Source organism: Trachypithecus francoisi, unplaced genomic scaffold, assembly GCF_009764315.1.
Source record: "Trachypithecus francoisi isolate TF-2019V2 unplaced genomic scaffold, Tfra_2.0 Lachesis_group5, whole genome shotgun sequence".
NCBI classification, from domain to species: Eukaryota; Metazoa; Chordata; class Mammalia; order Primates; family Cercopithecidae; genus Trachypithecus; species Trachypithecus francoisi.
Window position 1 is genome coordinate 61,829,321 of NW_022681470.1, and position 18,641 is coordinate 61,847,961.

The 18,641-nt window shown below is 45.7% G+C and overlaps 1 protein-coding gene across 13 annotated transcripts in view; it reads left to right on the forward strand.

Moving 5' to 3' along the window:
• NFASC (neurofascin) overlaps positions 1–18,641 on the forward strand; it is a 196,207-nt gene that overhangs the window by 81,753 nt on the left and 95,813 nt on the right. For 12 of the 13 annotated variants that reach the window (XM_033200125.1, XM_033200127.1, XM_033200137.1 and 9 more), the window contains exon 2: positions 6,536–6,644. The exons of the other annotated variant lie outside the window; for it this stretch is intronic. In XM_033200125.1, coding sequence (XP_033056016.1) covers positions 6,536–6,644 — 109 coding nt within the window. The remainder of the gene's footprint in view (positions 1–6,535; positions 6,645–18,641) is intronic. 13 annotated transcript variants of the gene reach the window in all.

Consider the following 18,641-nt stretch of genomic DNA (forward strand, 5'->3'; position numbering starts at 1 on the left):
CCTGCCACCATGTGAAGAAGGACATGTTTGCTTGCTTCCCTTTCCACCATGATTGCAAGTTTCCAAGGCATCCCCAGCCATGCTGAACTATGAGTCAATTAAACCTCTTTCCTTTATAAATTACCCAGTCTTGGGCAGTTCTTTATGGCAGTGTGAGAATGGGCTAATACAGTAAAACAAAAATACTCAATCTTACTCATAGTAAGAGAACCACAAAGGAGATACCAATTTCTGTGTGTCAGATTGTCAGAGATCAAAAAGATTAATAACACAACATATTGGAGAAGGAATGGGAAACAGGAACTCTCATACATTGCTGGTGGTAGTGTAAATTGTTACTACATTCATGGAGAGCAACTTGGCCATATTATCTTTGGATAAATTATTATCCAATAATTTATTTGAAAAATAGTCTTGCAAATATAAGAATCACATTTACCCAAAGATATGTATTGCAGTAATTTTCCATATGAAATGATTACAAGCAACCTAAATGCCTATTGGTAAGTAAATTATGATATGTTTATACAGTGGAATACCAAGGAGCTGTTAAAATAACAAGGTAGGCCGGGCGCAGTGGCTCGCACCTGTAATCCCAGCCCTTTGGGAGGCCGAGATGGGCGGATCACAAGGTCAGGAAATCGAGACCATCCTGGCTAACATGGTGAAACCCCGTCTCTACTAAAAATACAAAAAAATTAGCCAGGTGTGGTGGTGGGCGCCTGTAGTCCCAGCTACTCGGGAGACTGAGGCAGGAGAATGGGTGTGAACCTGGGAGCCAGAGCTTGCAGTGAGCTGAGATAGCACCACTGCACTCCAGCCTGGGCAACAGAGCGAGACTCTGTCTCAAAAATATAATAATAAATAATAATAATAACAAGGCAGTTTTATATGAATAAATATAGAAAAATATCTAAGATATTTGTTAATGGCAAAAAGCAAGGTAGGGGAAAATATGTATAGTATGGTAGAATTGTTAAAAATACATGTGTATATATATATGTGTCTGCATAGACTCTCTGGGAGGGTACACAAGAAACTAGTAAATGTGGTTGGCCAGGGACAGGGGATGAATGGAGCTTGGGAAGCTGTGGGACAGGGTTGAGAGAAGGATGTTCTAGGCTCATCTCAAAAGTATACTGTGTATAGTTTTGTATCATTTGAGTTTCATATCATGTGCAGGGATTAGCTATTAAAAAAGTAAATAAAATAATTTTTTAAATGTTTAAGTAAGAATCCTGAGAGACAGAGACAGAATGATCTTTGTGCCCTGAGCACAGACTAAATATTCAGGGGGTAGAGGCACATGAACCACGAGTCAGGAGAATTTTGATTGTGTACTTCTTTAGAAATATACCCTTATGGAATTATGGAATTCCAAGATGAGAAAGTGTAAGAGATCCCCGGACCAGCTTGTCATTTGTGGCAGAGGGAAGGACAGTCTGAGAATAAACGTTTGCTAAGGAAAGATCTGTAAAGAATCCCCAGACATACATTAAGATATGAATGCTGGGCCGGGCGCGGTGGCTCAAGCCTGTAATCCCAGCACTTTGGGAGGCCGAGACGGGCGGATCACGAGGGCAGGAGATCGAGACCATCCTGGCTAACCCAGTGAAACCCCGTCTCTACTAAAAAAATACAAAAAACTAGCCGGGCGAGGTGGCAGGCGCCTGTAGTCCCAGCTACTCGGGAGGCTGAGGCAGGAGAATGGCGTGAACCCGGGAGGCGGAGCTTGCAGTGAGCTGAGATCCGGCCACTGCACTCCAGCCTGGGTGACAGAGCAAGACTCCGTCTCAAAAAAAAAAAAAGATATGAATGCTGAAAGAGAGAAGTGTTGGAGCTGGTTAGCAACCCCAGACACTCCCTGTCATCAGTCCAACATGCTGGATCCTGCCTTTGTTGCTGGTGAGTGTCTTCCACACCTACTCTCCTCGCTTCCAGCCCAGACCTCATTCAGAGGAACCCAGCAGGTGTCTGCAGTGTGGCTGCTTCATCTGACCTTCTGGAATCTAGGGACAGCACCCAAGGGCCTAGCAAACTGACCGTGGTCTCTGCCTTGCTGTGACCCAGAGCTGCTCTTCTTGCAGCCTGCAGGATATCAGGTCCCTAGTCCTCCCTGGAGTATCAGGTATCCTTCCTGGAACCTTCCTATGCCTGAGTCAGAGGGACAGTCTGTTTCCTGGATTCTAAGTTTCACTTTTAACCAACCCTAAAGTCCTATGACTGATGATAAAAGCAATGGTGGTAATTGCAATTTCATTCATCTTTAAGGATTATCTGTCTGTCTGTCTGTCTATATATCTGTCCATCTATCCTCAAATCACAGCCCTCATTTGATCTCCACAGTAATCCTATAGGTAGATCTGATCTCTAATTTTTAAATGGCAATAAAATATTTGTATGGAGATTTTGTTTTCTGAGTACTTTCCTCTGTGTTATCTCATTGCAGTCCCTGACACTCTCATATAGGTAAGGAAGGTTTTATTAACCCAGATATATCAATGAGGGTATTGGAGCGGCAACTGTGGAATAGTGGGCCTTTGAGATAAGAACATGTGGGTTTGACTCACATGGATTCTTTTTCGTGTTTTTTTTTTTTTTTTTTTTTTTGTAGAAACAAGATTTTGCCATGTTGCCCAGGCTGGTCTCGAACCCCTGGGCTCAAGCCATCCACCTGTCTCAGCCTCCCAAGGTGCTGAGATTACAGGCATGAGTCACTGTGCCCAGCATCACATGGATTCTTTACATCTATTTCCTCAGGTGTAAACTGTAGTTAATAATATCTATATCAGGCTGGGCATGGTGGCACATGCCTATAATCCCAGTACTTGGGAGCCAAGGTGGGAGAATTGCTTGAGCTCAGTTCAAGTCCAACCTGGGCAACATAGTGAGACCTGATCTCTACAAAAAATAAACAAAATTAGCCAAGCGTGGTGACACATACCTATGGGCCCAGCTACTTGGGAGGCTGAAGTGGGAGGATCACTGAAGTCCCGGAGGACAAGGCTGCAGTGAGCTGTGATGGTGCCACTGTACTCCAGCCTGAGTGTCAGAGCAAGGCCTCATCTCTAAAATAATATCAATGTCATGTGATACTGGATTATTGTTAGGATTGAATGTCTATAATGTCTGCCGTTCAGAAGAGTTTCAAGAATTAACATTCCAGTGATTTCCTATTTCTTGACCTGGTCTATCACTTAAAATATTTTTTACTTTGAAAATGTTTTGTGGAAGAGGAGAGAATAATATAATGAAACTTATGTATCCATCATCCTTGTCAATAATTATCAATATAAGGTCAATCTTGTTTCAGCTATGTCCCTACCCACTTCCCCCTTTCTTTTGTTAAACAGTTTTCAAAATAGTGAGGCATTTCCCTGACATCCTTCAAATGTGACTAATGGCTTATTTAGGATTATTTTAAAATATTATTAGGAATTCATAGATTTAAACACATTTGTTATATTTCTCCCTGTTGCAGTTATTATCTTTATTGATGCTCAACTTAACCAGGGAAACCTTACTCTTCTTGGTTTCTGAGTCCTTTTGACATGAGTCTCGTAGTCTTTGACACTCTGTTAGGTTTTTTGGTATGACAGGATGTTCTAAGCTTATCTTGTATGTTTGCGACATCAAATTTGGAGTCAGTCATTTCTCCAAGGAGGCCCAACTTCTTCTCGGGGAATGGTATTTAGAATTTATAATCTGATTGCTAGAGATGCTCATTCCTACTAGGATGGTCATTGTTTCTAGGCCTTACAGTGAACAGAGCTAGGAAATGTGCATGCACACATGTGTGTGTGATTAACCAGAACATTTGAAGGACATACTGATACTCCCAGTTCACAGCCAAGACTACAGAATTTGTACCCAATCTCATCAATCTTACTTTTGTATCTCCTTTCAACCAGCAAATCTTGTTTCCAAGCAAGATCAACAGTAGTACTCATTTGATTTATTCACAATGAACATATAAAAGTCTCACAATAATAATATTACAGTACCATCAATAATATGATTATTGAAAACAGTTTAGGATTTCTTGTGGGACATAGGGCAATTCTTTTTATCTTTGTGGTACATCCGTCTAAGGCAAGCTTGTCCAGCCCACAGGCCACATGCAGTCCAGGATGGCTTTGAATGTAGCGCAATACAAATTCATACACTTTCTCAAAACATGAGACTTTTTTGCAATTTACTTAACTCCTTGTAATGTTAGTGTATTCTATGTGTGGCCCAAGACAATTCTTCTTCCAGGGTGGCACAGGGAAGCCAAAAGATTGGACACCACTGATAAGGATACACAGTCAAATTACTAGTGTTTTAATCTATGTGTAGTATGCCAACCAACTGGACTCAAAGGTTCATTTGTTTCATTTTATATTCATTTTTACATAATTCTTTGAAACTTTTTTTTTTTTTTGGACATAGGGTCTTACCCTGTCACCCAGACTGGAGTACAGTGGTGCGATCTTAGCTCACTGCAACCCCCGCCTCCCAGGTTCAAGCGATTCTCATGCCTCAGCCTCCTGAGCAGCTGGGATTACAGGTGCCCACCATGATACCCGGCTAATTTTTGTATTTTTAGTAAGGACAGGGTTTCACCATGTTGGTCAGGCTGGTCTCAAACTCCTGACCTCAAGTGATCCACCAACCTTGACCTCCCAAAGTGCTGGGATTACAGGCATGAGCCACCGTGCCCAACCTCTTTGAAATTTTTTAATTATGTTTTGTAATTATGTCAAATAATTACATAGTCCAAAGCAAATCCGTGTAACAAGGTCTATTCAAAGTCCAGCTTCTGTCTGTCCCCTGCACTTCATGTCTCCCTCTCCCTGTAGGGTTTTTTTTGTTTTTGTTTTTGTTTTTTTCTGTGTGTGTGTGTGTGTGTGTGTGTTTGTTTTTTGTTTTGTTTTTGTTTTTTGAGACAGAGTCTCACTCTGTCGCCCAGGCTGGAGTGCAATGGCGTGATCTTGGCACACTGCAACCTCTGCCACCCGAATTCAAGCAATTTTCATGCCTCAGCCTCCCAAGTAGCTGGGATTACAAGTGTGAGCCACCACGCCTGGCTAATTTTTTGTATTTTAGTGGAGACGGAGTTTCACCATGTTGCCTAGGGTGGTCTCAAACTCCTGAGCTCAGGAAATTGCCTGCCTCAGCCTCCCAAAGTGCTGGGATTGCAGGCGTGAGCCACGCGCCTGGCCCCTGTAGGTCTTTTAAAACGCGTTTTATACTTCATCATTTTATTGTCTTTTTTAAAAATATAAGTAAATGCATATATATTTTTGCATTCCTCCTCTCTTTCCTAAATAAATGGTAGCATATTAAACATTATTTTCTATCATGTGTTTTTCACTTAATGAGAACCTTGGAGATTGTGGGCATATAGGATATATTTTGAATAGATTGCTGGAATTGGGATTGTTGGGTCAGAGTAAATGCATACTTATTTAGAGAGCTATTGCCACATTCACCTCTACAAGGGTAGATTACACCATTTCCTGAAGACAATTTTTTGGTGAGGGAGTTGGAGTCTCACTGTGTTGCCCAGGCTGGGATGCAGTTGCATGATCTTGGCTCACTACAACCTCTGCCTCCTGGGTTCAAGTCATTCTCCTGCCTCCGCTTCCCAAGTAGCTGGGACTACAGGTGTGCCCGGCTAATTTTTGTATTTTTAGTAGGCACAGGGTTTCACCATGTTGGCCGTGTTGATTTCGAACTCCTGACCTTAAGTGGTCTGCCCTCCTCAGCCTCCCAAAGTGCTGGGATTACAGGTGTGAGCCAACATGCCCAGCCTCCTGCAGATACATTTTAATGTTATAACAAATGACTAAATGGAATATGTTATCACTACCTAGAAAGGTTATACGATTGTTCAGAACTGGACTTGAACCCCACTAACTAATGATCTGATCCCCCACTAACTAATGATGTGATCCACTCTGCCATGCCTTCTCCCCATGTTACCGTTTAAGAAATTGAGTCACATGTAGAGAAGTGTCCTACTCTAAATGACAAAACAAGCTAGGAGTTAAAATTCGCATCTCCTGACCTTAAAATTGGATCCCCTTTCAATGTGTTATGGATTTATTTATGGTGAACTTGGTTTGCTTATCTGTAGACAGGGAAGAAAAACATAGTTCTCCTAGGAAGCTAAAACATTAATGAGATGGTTATGGGTAAATTCTCCCCTGGTGTAGGAGAGATTCTTCGAGATACGGCTGAATGTCTTGGGGTGAATAGGGAATCAGCAATTAGACTGTGGTGTCAGGGCACGAAGAAATGATCTTACGGATGAGAGAGACAATCACCCTTGCAGGATCGGTCCTTTTTTTTTTTCCAGAGTGCTTTGAACTTCTTTGAACAAAGATGGTGTTATGCTGTGCAAAACTTTACAAAGGAATGTGGGCAAAGATGTAATTTCCCCTGTGAATGAGCAAGCTGCCAACCACAAAGCCTTTTTTTTTTTTTTTTTTTTCCTTTTTTCCTTTCTTAGAGTAACCCTGGGGTTCTCCTTTGTGCTTGCTTGAGACAGGTTGATTGACTTATGCGCAATTTGGGACGCTGGAGTTTACCTTCCCTCTGCAGCCTGGAACGGAGCCTCCTCTGGTGTTGCAAGGAGGAGGCTGAATGAGGCAGAGAGGGTAAGTAGGACTTGGGCCTGGGGTATGTGTCATTGGAGGGGTGAGAGTGAGGGGACATTCTTGCCTCCTGCCCCTTGTCTTTGATAAGGGCCCCAGGAATCTTCTGAGAGGCATCTTTTTTCTCCCCAGAGATAGAAGCCCTGAGTTGCCACAGAACTGCATGCCAAGGTTCTCCTTGCAAGGAGGCTGGTAATGGTAGCGTTTAAGCCTTCCCTGGCAGGGACAGTCAGCCAGCATTAGTGCTGGCATTGTCCCAGTGTCCACCTAATTGAAAAATTGGGAAACAACTTTGTGGGTGGCCCATACCCTACTTAGCCTGGGCCTCCACCACCTGGGAGCTCCTGAGTGACAGCCCTGGCATATGGGAGACAGTCCGAGAACCCCTGCCCTGGGCAGGGCATTGGGCCCTGGCAGATGGACAGTTGTCCAGGCGCAGTAAACAGCTGAGGCCCACAGCACTAAGTTATGCCCTGTGCCCAGGGTCTGCCTTGTTCCATTCTGGGTTAGATTTTGCTGCCACTCCCAGCAACTCCTGTTTTACTCTTAGGTCCCAGTAGCAGGGGAGGACACATGACAACTGAGGGCTGCAATTTTAACAGAGCAGTCATGGGTAATAGTGACAGACTGGCCTCCTGGAGGCTGCTGGGCTAGGAGGGTTGGGCTGGAGGCCTGAGCAGGGCAAGATTTCCTGATTCTTTGAGTTTGGGCATCTCTACCTCATGGAAGGTGTCTTTCTCACGCCACCTCCCTCTCTTGGAGTCTTTTGTCCTCCCAGAAAGAATTGGGACTTGGGGGGAGGGGTGTGGAGAGGGTTGAAAAGTGGAAGCTGAGAGCGCTGATGACATGGACTTGGGATCCAGACACATCTTCTGGAATTCCCGATCCACTTGCTTTGTGACCTTGGGAACGCTGAACCCCTCTAGGCCTCGGTTTCCTAGTTCATACAATGGGGATAATAACCAACATTTTGTGTAAAGATTAAAGAGTAAATATATAAACAGATAAAGAGCCTGCAGAGTGCCTGGCACGTGGTGTTTAATCAATGAGGGTTATTATGATTTCTCATGTCAATGGCAATTCAGATATACTTGTTTTATCAAGGTAGTTTCTTTTGTGGGCCCTTTTAGGGCTACCACTTATCTCAGAACAGTGTCAGGTTTCAGAGCCTACCTGGGAAATTCATCTGACTTAGGGCTTTTTCACCCTGTCATTGTTACTAAACCTTGAACTTGAACATACTGACTTAGTGTGTGTTTTGGCAGGGGCGGTGGGGGCGGGGTGTGGCATGCCATTCTTTTACTACACATGAAGGAGTGTGATTGCAAAAGCGGTGCACCTGTTTATTTAAATGGGTACGAAGTATATATGAAACTAGACGGAGTTAGTGCAGCTCTGTGTCACCATGCCCCCGCTCTTGGCACTTTCCCATGCACCCTCCGCACTCTCCATCCCTGTCCCTCCACAGCTCTCTTGGAACATTCACTCTAGGTAGCCTGACCAGATCCCCACCTAAGGAACCCGGGGACTGCCTTCTCTGATGACAGCAGCCCTACTGTGTGACAGCAGACATGGCTGCCACGGAGTCATGCCCTGCCACCTCCTGCCTGACCAGAATAACTTCATTCTGGCTTGTGCTTCTGGACACCACCAGTCTAACCAGCAAAATCGAATATTGGTTCTGAGCTTAATCCTTTTAATAGTGTTTCCATTTACATTAATTGTATCATTTGACTGTCAACACGTTTCAGTGATATGAGCAAGGCTGCTGTCATCATTCCCATTTGATTGATGAATAAACTAAGGCTCTCTGAGAAGTTATTTCCCCCAAGGTTTCGCAAAACTAATTAGCAAAAGAGCCCCTACTGGACTTGGATGCCATGAATTGTAGACTGTTTTCCTCGCTGTGATGTCACACTGCCTCCTCTAGTCTGAAGCACCCACAAATCATGAAGGAGGAGTACCTATCAAAGGACTTTCAGACACACAGAGGAACCTTAAAAAAGAAATAAGAAAGACTGCAGAGACTACTTGCCAGCAGGACATACGGCTGTTGACGGTACAGTAAGTTCTGAGAGAAGGGAAGCTGACCCAGGCTTCTGTAGATGATAACAGTCGTCATTATAGTAATCAGCATCTCAGCACTCCCCATGCACCAGGCACTGTGCCCTGCACTCCATCCTCCCACAGCGGCCCCATGAAGTAGGGCCCATTATTACGCGTGTTTTACTGATGGCAGAATAAAAGTACACAGAGGTTAAGGAACTTGCCCAAAGCCCCCCATCTAAGAAAGGGCCGGGATTCAAATCCTGTGGTCCAACGGTGGCATCTGTGTGGCAACCATTTGGGTTTGGGGCTGGCTGTGTACTTAGGGTGGCTCATTCCAAGATTCAGTGGAAACAACGCATAGTTGTTTCTGTGCAAGTGTTCCCTGGGGCTCCAGGTGTGACTTTGAAACCGCCTAAGGAGGAAGCCCTCCATTTATCTGCGTCTTCTCCCTTTGTTGGAAACCACTGCCATATGGAGCTGCCCCAGGCGTCTGCTCCTGAGCCACCCCTCCCCCTTCCTCCCACTCCAGCATGCAGCATCCTCCATGCTCAGGCTTCCAGGCTTCATGTCTCCCCTTGTCTCCTGCCACCCACAGTACGTCCACTCCTTGTCACCTCCCATCACAGGAAGCAGACACTGGCCCTCCGATGCAAGGCAGAGAAACCACTGAGCTTCCCCAGGCCTTCAATTTCCCAAATGGGTCTATTTGGTTAATTGTACTCAAACTCCTAAGTCCCTCTGCCTGTCGGAGGGAAGCTGGGCCTCCTCTCTCCGGAAACATTGGCACAGGCCCCTCGGACAGCATGGGCCCAGGACACACAGCTGTGGATCACCGAGGGTGGGGCCATGGAGCTTCATTAGGAACGGTCTTGCCCACCTGCTGCCCCCAAACTGATTCCAGGCACCTGAGGCAGCCCCCGTGCTTAGCCCCATTTTCCTATGCGCACCAAGACCTGTAGGGTGAGTGGGGGACATGAGTGAAAGCTACTGCCCTAACAGCTTGTGCTGTTTACTCCTTTCTGCTGCAGTGATGCAATCATGTCTAGACCCCTCTCGGCCTTTCCTGCTACCTCGCTAAGCCCACCTTTCCACCAGAGGCTGGACTGTGAGGTTTGAAACAGCATGTCACCTGTGAGTTTCTAATAAGAGGACCATATGCTCTAGCAAAGGGAGACCCTTCCAGGGCATAAGACACCAAGGTTTCTTCCACACCACTGGAGCTAAGAGTCTTTGGTATAAGCACTTGTAGCCGCCAGTGCTTTGCAGTCAGAGTTCTAGACAAATGGTGTATCTTATAACTCAGGAAAATCCTCATTCTGTCTGCTGGCTCCCCCTTTTTGCTCCCACCTCCCCTCCCCCATGCCTCCTGTATTTTCACATCTCCTCCAGCCTGTAGAAGCCTGCCAGGATAGCAGTTGGATACAGACTGATGTCTGTATGGGATGTAAATGCAGAAGGCTGCAGGGAGGGAGGGAAGGAACAGGTGCTGCTCCCTCCTGCTGTCTTAGTTCTTTCCTCCCTGTGCTCCCGCTTATCACATCAGACAGGAATTTTAAAAATGCAACCAGGGATGTGCTATCCTTGGAATATCAGCAGCTAAACCAATATTGGCAGCCGAATGGATGTCACTTCAGAAGACCCAGCACCGTCTCTGGGGCTGACTCCAGCTGTTTGGTTGATGTTAGAGCTCGTGGGACATTGGTGGAAGAAGCTGATGTGGAGTGCTTTGCTTGTAGAAACCATGGCAAAGGCAGGAGAGAGGGGAGCCCAGAGGGGATTTGGCTGGCCTGGGATTTTATAGGAGCCTGCCTTTCTCTCTGGTCCAAAGTAGACTGCCTGTGCAGATAACCATCTGTTGGCTCTAAGAGTAAACAATAATTCCTTAGGTATAAGCTAGGGTATGGTGTCTGCACAGGCTTCGTCTACACTGTAGATCTATATAGTAAGTGTGAAACCCCATCTTGTCCAAAGCCTTATCACAAGTCAGTATACCAGCTATAACTTGGGGGAGAGGAGAAAGGACCAATTGTTTATTTTGTTTGCTTTGTTTTGTTTTGAGATGGAGTTTTGTTCTGTCACCCAGGCTGGAGTGCAATGGTGCAATCTTGGCTCCTTGCAACATTCACCTCCCAGGTTCAAGTGAGTCTCCAGCCTCAGCCTCCCATGTAGCTAGGATTACAGGTGCCCGCCACTATAGCTGGCTAATTTTTGCATTTTTAGTAGAGACAGGGTTTCGCTGTGTTGGCCAGGCTGGTCTTGAACTCCTGACCTCATGATCTACCTGCATCGGCCTCCCACAGTGCTGGGATTACAGGCGAAGAAAGGACCAATAGTTTTTGAATGCCAACTATGTGCCAGGCCTTGGATTAGATGCTATATATGTACATCATTTAGGAATTGTCCCGGCAACCTTGTAATAAATAAGTGCATTTATCTCACTTTTAAAGGCAAGAAAACAGACTCAGAGACAGAGAATAAACCGCGGAAGACCATGTAGCAGGTAAATGGCCAGGTGGGATGGAAACTCAGGTGTGTGTGGCTGCAAGTCACATGTGCCAGCTGGATTAAACACGCTTCCTTATGAGACTAAATCCCTGCATCTTGTCTGGTATGTTTCCCCTGGTCTGCATGGCTTCCTAGCTAGTTTGTCATTCACCAGTTTATTAAGCCCAGCCCTGTTCTGCTTTGAGCTAATACTCACTTCTGTGAAGGGTCAAAGAAAGAGTAAAAGACTCTTCTTTTGCCCTCAAGAAGCTCATGATCTGGTTAAGGGACTGAAAGTCATTTCTCTTTTCCCCACCCCAAGTTTCTTCTGCTGTAGTCTTGCCCCTCTGTTTTTCCCTGCTGGAGCTCAGCCTATGGTTTTCAAATGGCTTTAGGACTACGGTCTGTTGAAACTAGGCTTGCAATCTCCCAGTAGAGGACAGAATAAGCAGCTTGATTTGAGTGATGTCATGAGCAGATGTGTCCAGATGGTGGGTCCTCAGATGGACAATGGTCTGGATTTCAAATGGATACCCCACTCAGGGAGCCTGGCAGGGCCCAGGGTGAGGAAGCTGGGTTTGGAAATAATGATGGCTGGTGGGGTTGCACAGATACCTCTTGGGAAAGCTGCTCAGGGAGGGAGAGGTTTCTGGCCGTTCTAGAGCCACCTTCCTTTTGTACAGCAATTTATAATTTACTATAGAGATAGAGACTGACCAGACAGTTTGTAACTTGCTCAAGGTGACATACAAGACCTTAGCCCTAGGTCTTTTTTTTTTAATTAACCATTCTTCAATATATTAAAATTACAAATCCCCAAACCTAATTACTCCTTAAACTTTTTATTCAATCAACAAATTTTACAGTTTTCTTCATGAATCTTATAGATTTTAGCAATCACTTGTTTGGTTTCATCAATAAACTTAGTTAATTTAATTCCTTTGAACATTTGAAACTGTATGTATAAATTTATCCATTTTCCTTTTCAAAGTATCATAGTTTTTTTTTCTAACAAAGCCTTCCAAGTCCTTATGCAATTCTTTTTTCATATATATATGTGTGTGTATATATGTATATTATGTGTGTATATATGTGTATATATGTATATGTGTATGTGTATATATATGTATAGATTTTTTTTTTTTTTTTTTTTTGAGAGAGCGGGTCTCACTCTGTTGTTCAGGCTGGAGTGCAGTGGCACAATCTCAGCCCACTGCAGCCTCAGCTTCCTGGGCTCAAGTGATCCTTCCGCCTCAGCCTCTTGAGTAGCTGGGACCACAGCTACACACCATCATGCCTGGCTAATTTTTGTATTTTTTGTAGAGGTGAAGTTTTGCCTTGTTGCCCAGGCTGGTCTTGAACTCCTAGACTCAAGCAATTCACCCACCTCCACCTCCTAAAGTGCTGGGATTATTACAGGCTTGAGCCACAGTGCCTTGCCTTATTACTATTTTTAAATGACAGCTTTATTGAGAGACAATTCATGTTATAATATTTACTATATAAATTAAAGAATTCAGGCTGGGCACCGTGGCTCACACCTGTAATCCCAGCACTTTGGGAAGCTGAGACGGGTGGATCACTTGAGGTCAGGAGTTCGAGACCAGCCTGGTCAACATGGTGAAACCCTATCTCTACTAAAAATACAAAAATTAGCTGGGCATGGCAGCGGGTGCCTGTATTTCCAGCTACTCGGGAGGCTGAGGCAGGAGAATCACTTGAGCCCTGGAGGCAGGGTTACAGTGAGCGGAGATGGCACCATTGTACTCTGGCCTGGACGACAGAGGGAGACTCTATCTCAAAAATAAATAAATAAATAGATCGATCGATAGATAGATAGATAGATAGATACAATTCAGTGATTTCTAGTGCCCATAGACTTGGGCAACCATCATCACAATGGATTTTAGGACATTTTTATCACCACTCCCAGGCCCCCACAAGAATCTATGCCATTGTTAGTCACTCCTCTCCCCACCTCCACCCCCAGCCCTAGGCAACCACTAGTCTGTTTTCTAGAGATTTGCCTATTCTGGACATTTCCTATAAATGGACTCATACAATATGCAGTCTTTGTGTCTGGCTTCTTCTCCTTAGCAAGATGTTTTGAGAGTTCGCCACATCAGTACTTCATTTCTTTTTATGGCTGAGTGATATTCCTCTGTATGGATATACTGCATTTTGCTTATTCATCTGACGGAATTACTGGGTCATACGGTAGCTCTGTGTTTGACCTTTTGAAGAGCCCTAGACCTTCTAATGCTAATTCCAAGGCCCCTTTCTGGACTTCTACCTTCAGCTGCTTACTCCCTCCCACCTGGGTCCCTCCTCCTTATCCTTTCCAAATCTTGGGTCCCCGCCCTTAGGGACCTGTCACACAAGATTATCGTGCCCCACCTCACCATCCCCCTCCCTCTGACCACTCTTCTTTAATGACAGAGCCCCTGGAGACAGCTGCTGCCTGATGCCTTGATACCCCACGCCTTCTCCACCCACTTGGAGCCGGGAGGGGGTTGGGGAACTTCACAAGCCTTTCCCTCCAGCTGTGAAGAAGGATGTGTGTCTAATTGCTGTGAAAACTTCCTCCCTGAGGGGAGCAGACAGGGAGCCAAGGCAAGTGAGAAGCTGGCTTCTTGAATTGTAGAGAGGTGGGGGCTCTTCTCCGTGGTGGTGGAGTCAGAATTCCTCCCCAGAGGAGGGAGTTCGCGTCTCGCTTTTCAGCAGGTGGAGGCAGGCAATACACCCTAGCGGTAACACCTTAACTTTTGTTTTCTTTAGATCCTGTTTTACCTGCTAATCTTTATATGGCAGGAGACTGGTCAGGCTGTCAGTGACTAGCAGGACCAGGGAGTAGGGCCTGAATACATCCACTCACAGATAATCCACAAATCTTATTTAAGCCAGCTCTTCACAGGGTGTTGGATCAGCTAATTGGGAGGGTATACTGACTGCATTTGAGCACCTTTTCCATGTCACGCATGTTTCCTAGTCCTGCCCCTCAGAGCATGAATGAGTAAGCAGTAATGAGGAAAAATCCCACAGCCCCAAAGACCGTAGAAAGCTGGCTGGATTGTAGCATCAGTGATTGTCCTCCCCAGTGTACCCAGTGACTGCCAGTCTGTGTGGTGTGGGTGTCAACGACAAAGCTGGGCTGTGGACCAGGGACACCTATGCACCTTGGGCTTCCTTGCTGTGCCAGGCTGCAATGTGCCAAGCTCCAGTTAGTTGGCTTGGGTCAAAGAGACAGCATGAAGCAGCAACCACACTTTCTCACTATTTAGGGATATAAATACAAGGACGTGAGTTGTAGCGTTGTTGTAATGGGGGAGGAAATAAAGAAAAACAACTTAAAGGTCCATAACAAGTGGATGGTTAAAAGATTTGTGGCAGTCCCACACAATGGAGTTACAACAAAGAACACAGACGTCTCTGTGTCCAAGCTATATGGCTTGATAACCCAGCTAGTTGTGGTGTGGCAGTGAGATGCAGGCACCTCCCACCCTAGAAATGGCTGCATTTTATTGGTGGATTCAGGCTTCTTGTGGGGCTCTGGTCCTGCTGGTGGCTTACGAATAACACGGTGCCTCATAAAGAGCTTTCGCCACTAGAGAGCCTGGTGTGAATCCGAGGTATTCACTAGATCTTCGTGGTGGTCACCTGGAGGGAAAAGTCCCTTTCTTCTTTCCCAACACTTCCCTCTTCCCCAGCTTAATAACAGCCAAGAGGTTTAGGTTTCAACCTATAGATTAGTTCCCAGTGTTGAGCAGGAAACAGCTGTTTTTCAGCCAAATCCCTAATCCTAAAACCAGGTGTCCCCCTCCACCCCCTCCCTAGGAGGGAATTAGGACCACCTGATACCATTCACCGCACCCCGCCCTCCACCCCTTCCTCCTGACCCATGTGAACTTAGCCAAGGCAGGGAGAAGCAGGCTAGGCCTGCTGAGTGCTATCAATGGTTAAACACACAGCCCCTCACTCCTCCCAGATCTCTCCCCCTGACAGTGAAAGGGAGCCAAGCGTGAAACACAGCCACCAAGCAGATGGAGTCCACCCCACTCCAACCCTGAGGAGGGAGGAGGGGAAAGCGGGGAGTCAAATCCCATATACAAGGTTTCCTGGGCTGAGTGAAAATTCTAGAAGACGACTACTGGTTGACCCCACACCGGCCAGGAACTGGGTTTCTCTCTCTGAGTGTGGGGGAGGCCGAGGTCCTGAAACAGGCTGGTGAGTGCTTTCCTCTGCTGCCAAGTCCTGCCCTGGGAAGTTTGGTATAGTTACTGCCTCTTCCAAAAGGGGAGGCAGGAGGATTGTGTGGGCAGACTGACTTTCTTAGGAGATGCTGAGACATGGGATCATTTCGTCTGGGATAAAGGAGGGGATGTGGTGATATATCATTTTGTGGCAGGTGCTCTGGGGAGTGGGAGCTGTGGAGTCCCTCCTTGCCTCTTCCCCTTCTAATCTTATTTTCTTCCAGAGATCCCTCTTTCTCCGCTTGCTTGGTGTTCTGTCTCCTTAGGCTAGGCATCAATAGGGGACAGTTTGAGTTTCCTAGGAGACTCACAGCCCTGGCCTTCAGATGCCTGTGAGCTGGAAGGAATGGAGCACGGCTGGGTCTCCATCTGTTGCATCGTTCCTTCCTTAGGATGGGAGAGATGGAAGGGAGATGGCCACGGGGATCAGAGGGCAGGAGGGGAAGCAGGGGACGGCGGCCCTCAGTCATGCCCGGCCGATCCCTGGGCTGAAGGCAGATTTCAGAACCCAGTGCAGCTAAGCCAGAGCTCAGGATGAAAAAGAAAGGAAGAGACTGAGAATGGAGGTGTTGGCAATTCTGAGGCTGCTGCCTGGGGTGTCTGAATCCCTCAATTCTGAGAGTCGTGGAGTGGAGCAAATAGGGTGACACTGAGCGTGGCCCTGACAGGTCAGACAGGAAGCTCTGAGAGTCAGCAGGGGAAGATTTGACAAAGAAAGATGAGCATGTCTGCTGAGCCGGGGCAGGCTCTGCTGCAGGGACAGGATGCTGGTTAGATGTTATTGTTAGGTTATTGCTGCTGCTGTTATTACTCAAGCTTATACTGTACAACAGATCTATCCAGTGTTATAGCAACCAAGGATTTATACTGATTCATTGATGAGCTATTGAAATATCTCCCAGTAATAGGAACCATCTGATAGGATGGCTGTTCATTCATCCCATGAGTATTTATTGTACTGTCTCAGGGGAGACAAGACATGGACTCTGAGCTTAACCTCAAAGTCCGATGCAGGAGATGGATTTGGGAATAAGAAACTCATCCCATGAGGCAGGAGGAAATGACCACTGGAACAGAGCATGGGGCATGCTAGGAAGCACAAGAGAAATTGCCACTTACTTTCAGTAGGAAGGCATGGACCCTGTTATGGAGGGGTGGCCCACTTAGGGCCTTGGAGAAAGGGAATTTTCACTGTGGAGAAGGAAGAGAATAGCATTTCTGGCATCAGCAAATTGTGAGCAGAGATGGCAGGAGGTGCAGAAAGCACATGGCCTAGACAGGGTGGTCCAAGGCCTGGAGGCTGGTGTGGGGATATAGGAGGGCAGATGCTGGGAGAGAAGAAGCCACACGGGGGTCAGGAGCTGGGTCATACGGGGCTTGAGGGCTGCTCTGAGAAGGCAGACTTCATCCCTCAGATTCCTGGATGACTTTTTCTGCCAAGACAAACGGGATAGAGACTAACTAGGCCCAGGCAGGACACACACTGGTTCTTTATTCTTCAAGAAGAAAAAAAAAAAAAAAACAATATGAGTGAGAATGTAGTTATTCTAGTGTTAATAACCTGAGCTGCTCTGCAAACATTATTACTTTGTATTAGGAACAAATTTCTTGACAAATACATATGATCATGAGTTCCGATTAAAAGGAGCTGCTGCCTGTCCACATGGAACCCTCTAACCCAGTGAGGGATAAATCTGAACTCTTTTCAGATTCTTTAAAAAAAATAAGATCTTTTTTTTAAAGAGGAGTGAGGGGCTGTGTGTTTAACCATTGATAGCACTCAGCAGGCCTAGCCTGCCTCTCCCTGCCTTGGCTAAGTTCACATGGGTCAGGGGGATGGGGTGGATGGCGGGGTGTGGGGAATGGACGTTTACAGATGTTTCCCACCTTTAGTTTAAACATAGTTTTACTGCAATGTGCCACATGCCCCAGAGAGGCAGATTTGTGGTCGAGTGACACAGCAGGAGCACAGGATTCTTCACTCGGCAGGTGTCTGAGCAGAGTCTTGAGACTGAGTAGGAATTGATCACATGCAAGAAGGAAAGATCCTTCCAGGAGAGATCTGAAAAGAGTTCATGCATACTCCTTAATTCTGTATACTTCTATTTCCTCCTATTTCAGCTCCTCTCTCTCAGTCCTGAACAAGTTGTTTCCAGGCAGCTGTAGTAATAAGCCCTTCTGCATTTTTTTAATCCAATGCAGAATGGCTGAGTTTTGCATTGGCTCTGTTGGGCTTTTATTATCTCTTTGTTTCCCCACAATTTCCTGTGGCAGTGATGTGTGAATGTGTCTCTCAGTTGGTTCTTGTAGTACTATTCTAGTCATTTGATTAGTTTATTTTAAGAACTAATTGCTGGCATGCAGCCTTGGTAGCAGCAATCTATTGGTGTATCCCTAGGCAGTAATTCATGCGCACAACCTTGGAATACCTGAAGAACTGTTTCATTCATGGCTCTTAGATGTTTCAAACTGAATGTATTCTGTTCCACGCTTGTGATCTCCCTTTACCCCGGTGACTACCAGACTTACTCTCCCTTCTGTATTCTTGGTGTCAATTATTAGAGTCATCCTAGTCCAGTTTCCCAACCAGAAACCTTGATGCCATCCTTCTTCTTGTATCTACTACCAGTCAGTCATCTGATCCTATTCTAACACAAAAACAGTCCTCAACAGGCTTTGGAGAACATTAAACCATTCTTCTATCATGATATCCCCTTTTCTCTCTCACTCTGACCAAGGCCACCTAAGGAATCTGGAAGAAGGCAAGTGAAGTGAAGTGGGAGAGGAGACATGGGCTGAGCAACCTCACTCTGGGCTTCACTCCCAGAATAAGGGGATACTATAAGGCAGAGTGTGGCCTGCAGCTAAGCCCCAGAGCAGCCCCTGACAGGCAGAATATAGGCCTCCCTTGGGTCAGGTTTACCCTATATTCAGAGAAAACATAAAGGTCTTGCTTTTAGTGATGTCACTTGAGTTTGTCAGAAAGCAATGCAATAAGAAAAAGTAAAAACAGCTTTATGTTCCTGTGCAGTATTTCACTTAGTTCTTATAACAACCATCTGAAAAAGTCAGTAATGCAGTAATATTTATTTCCATTTTTGAGATTTTTTAAAGGCTTGGAAAACAAGTAAAATGTAAAAGATAAGTGGCAGGATTGAAACCTTTACTTGGATCTTCCATTCCATAAATATTCCTTGCCAGGGACTATGCTGGCCAC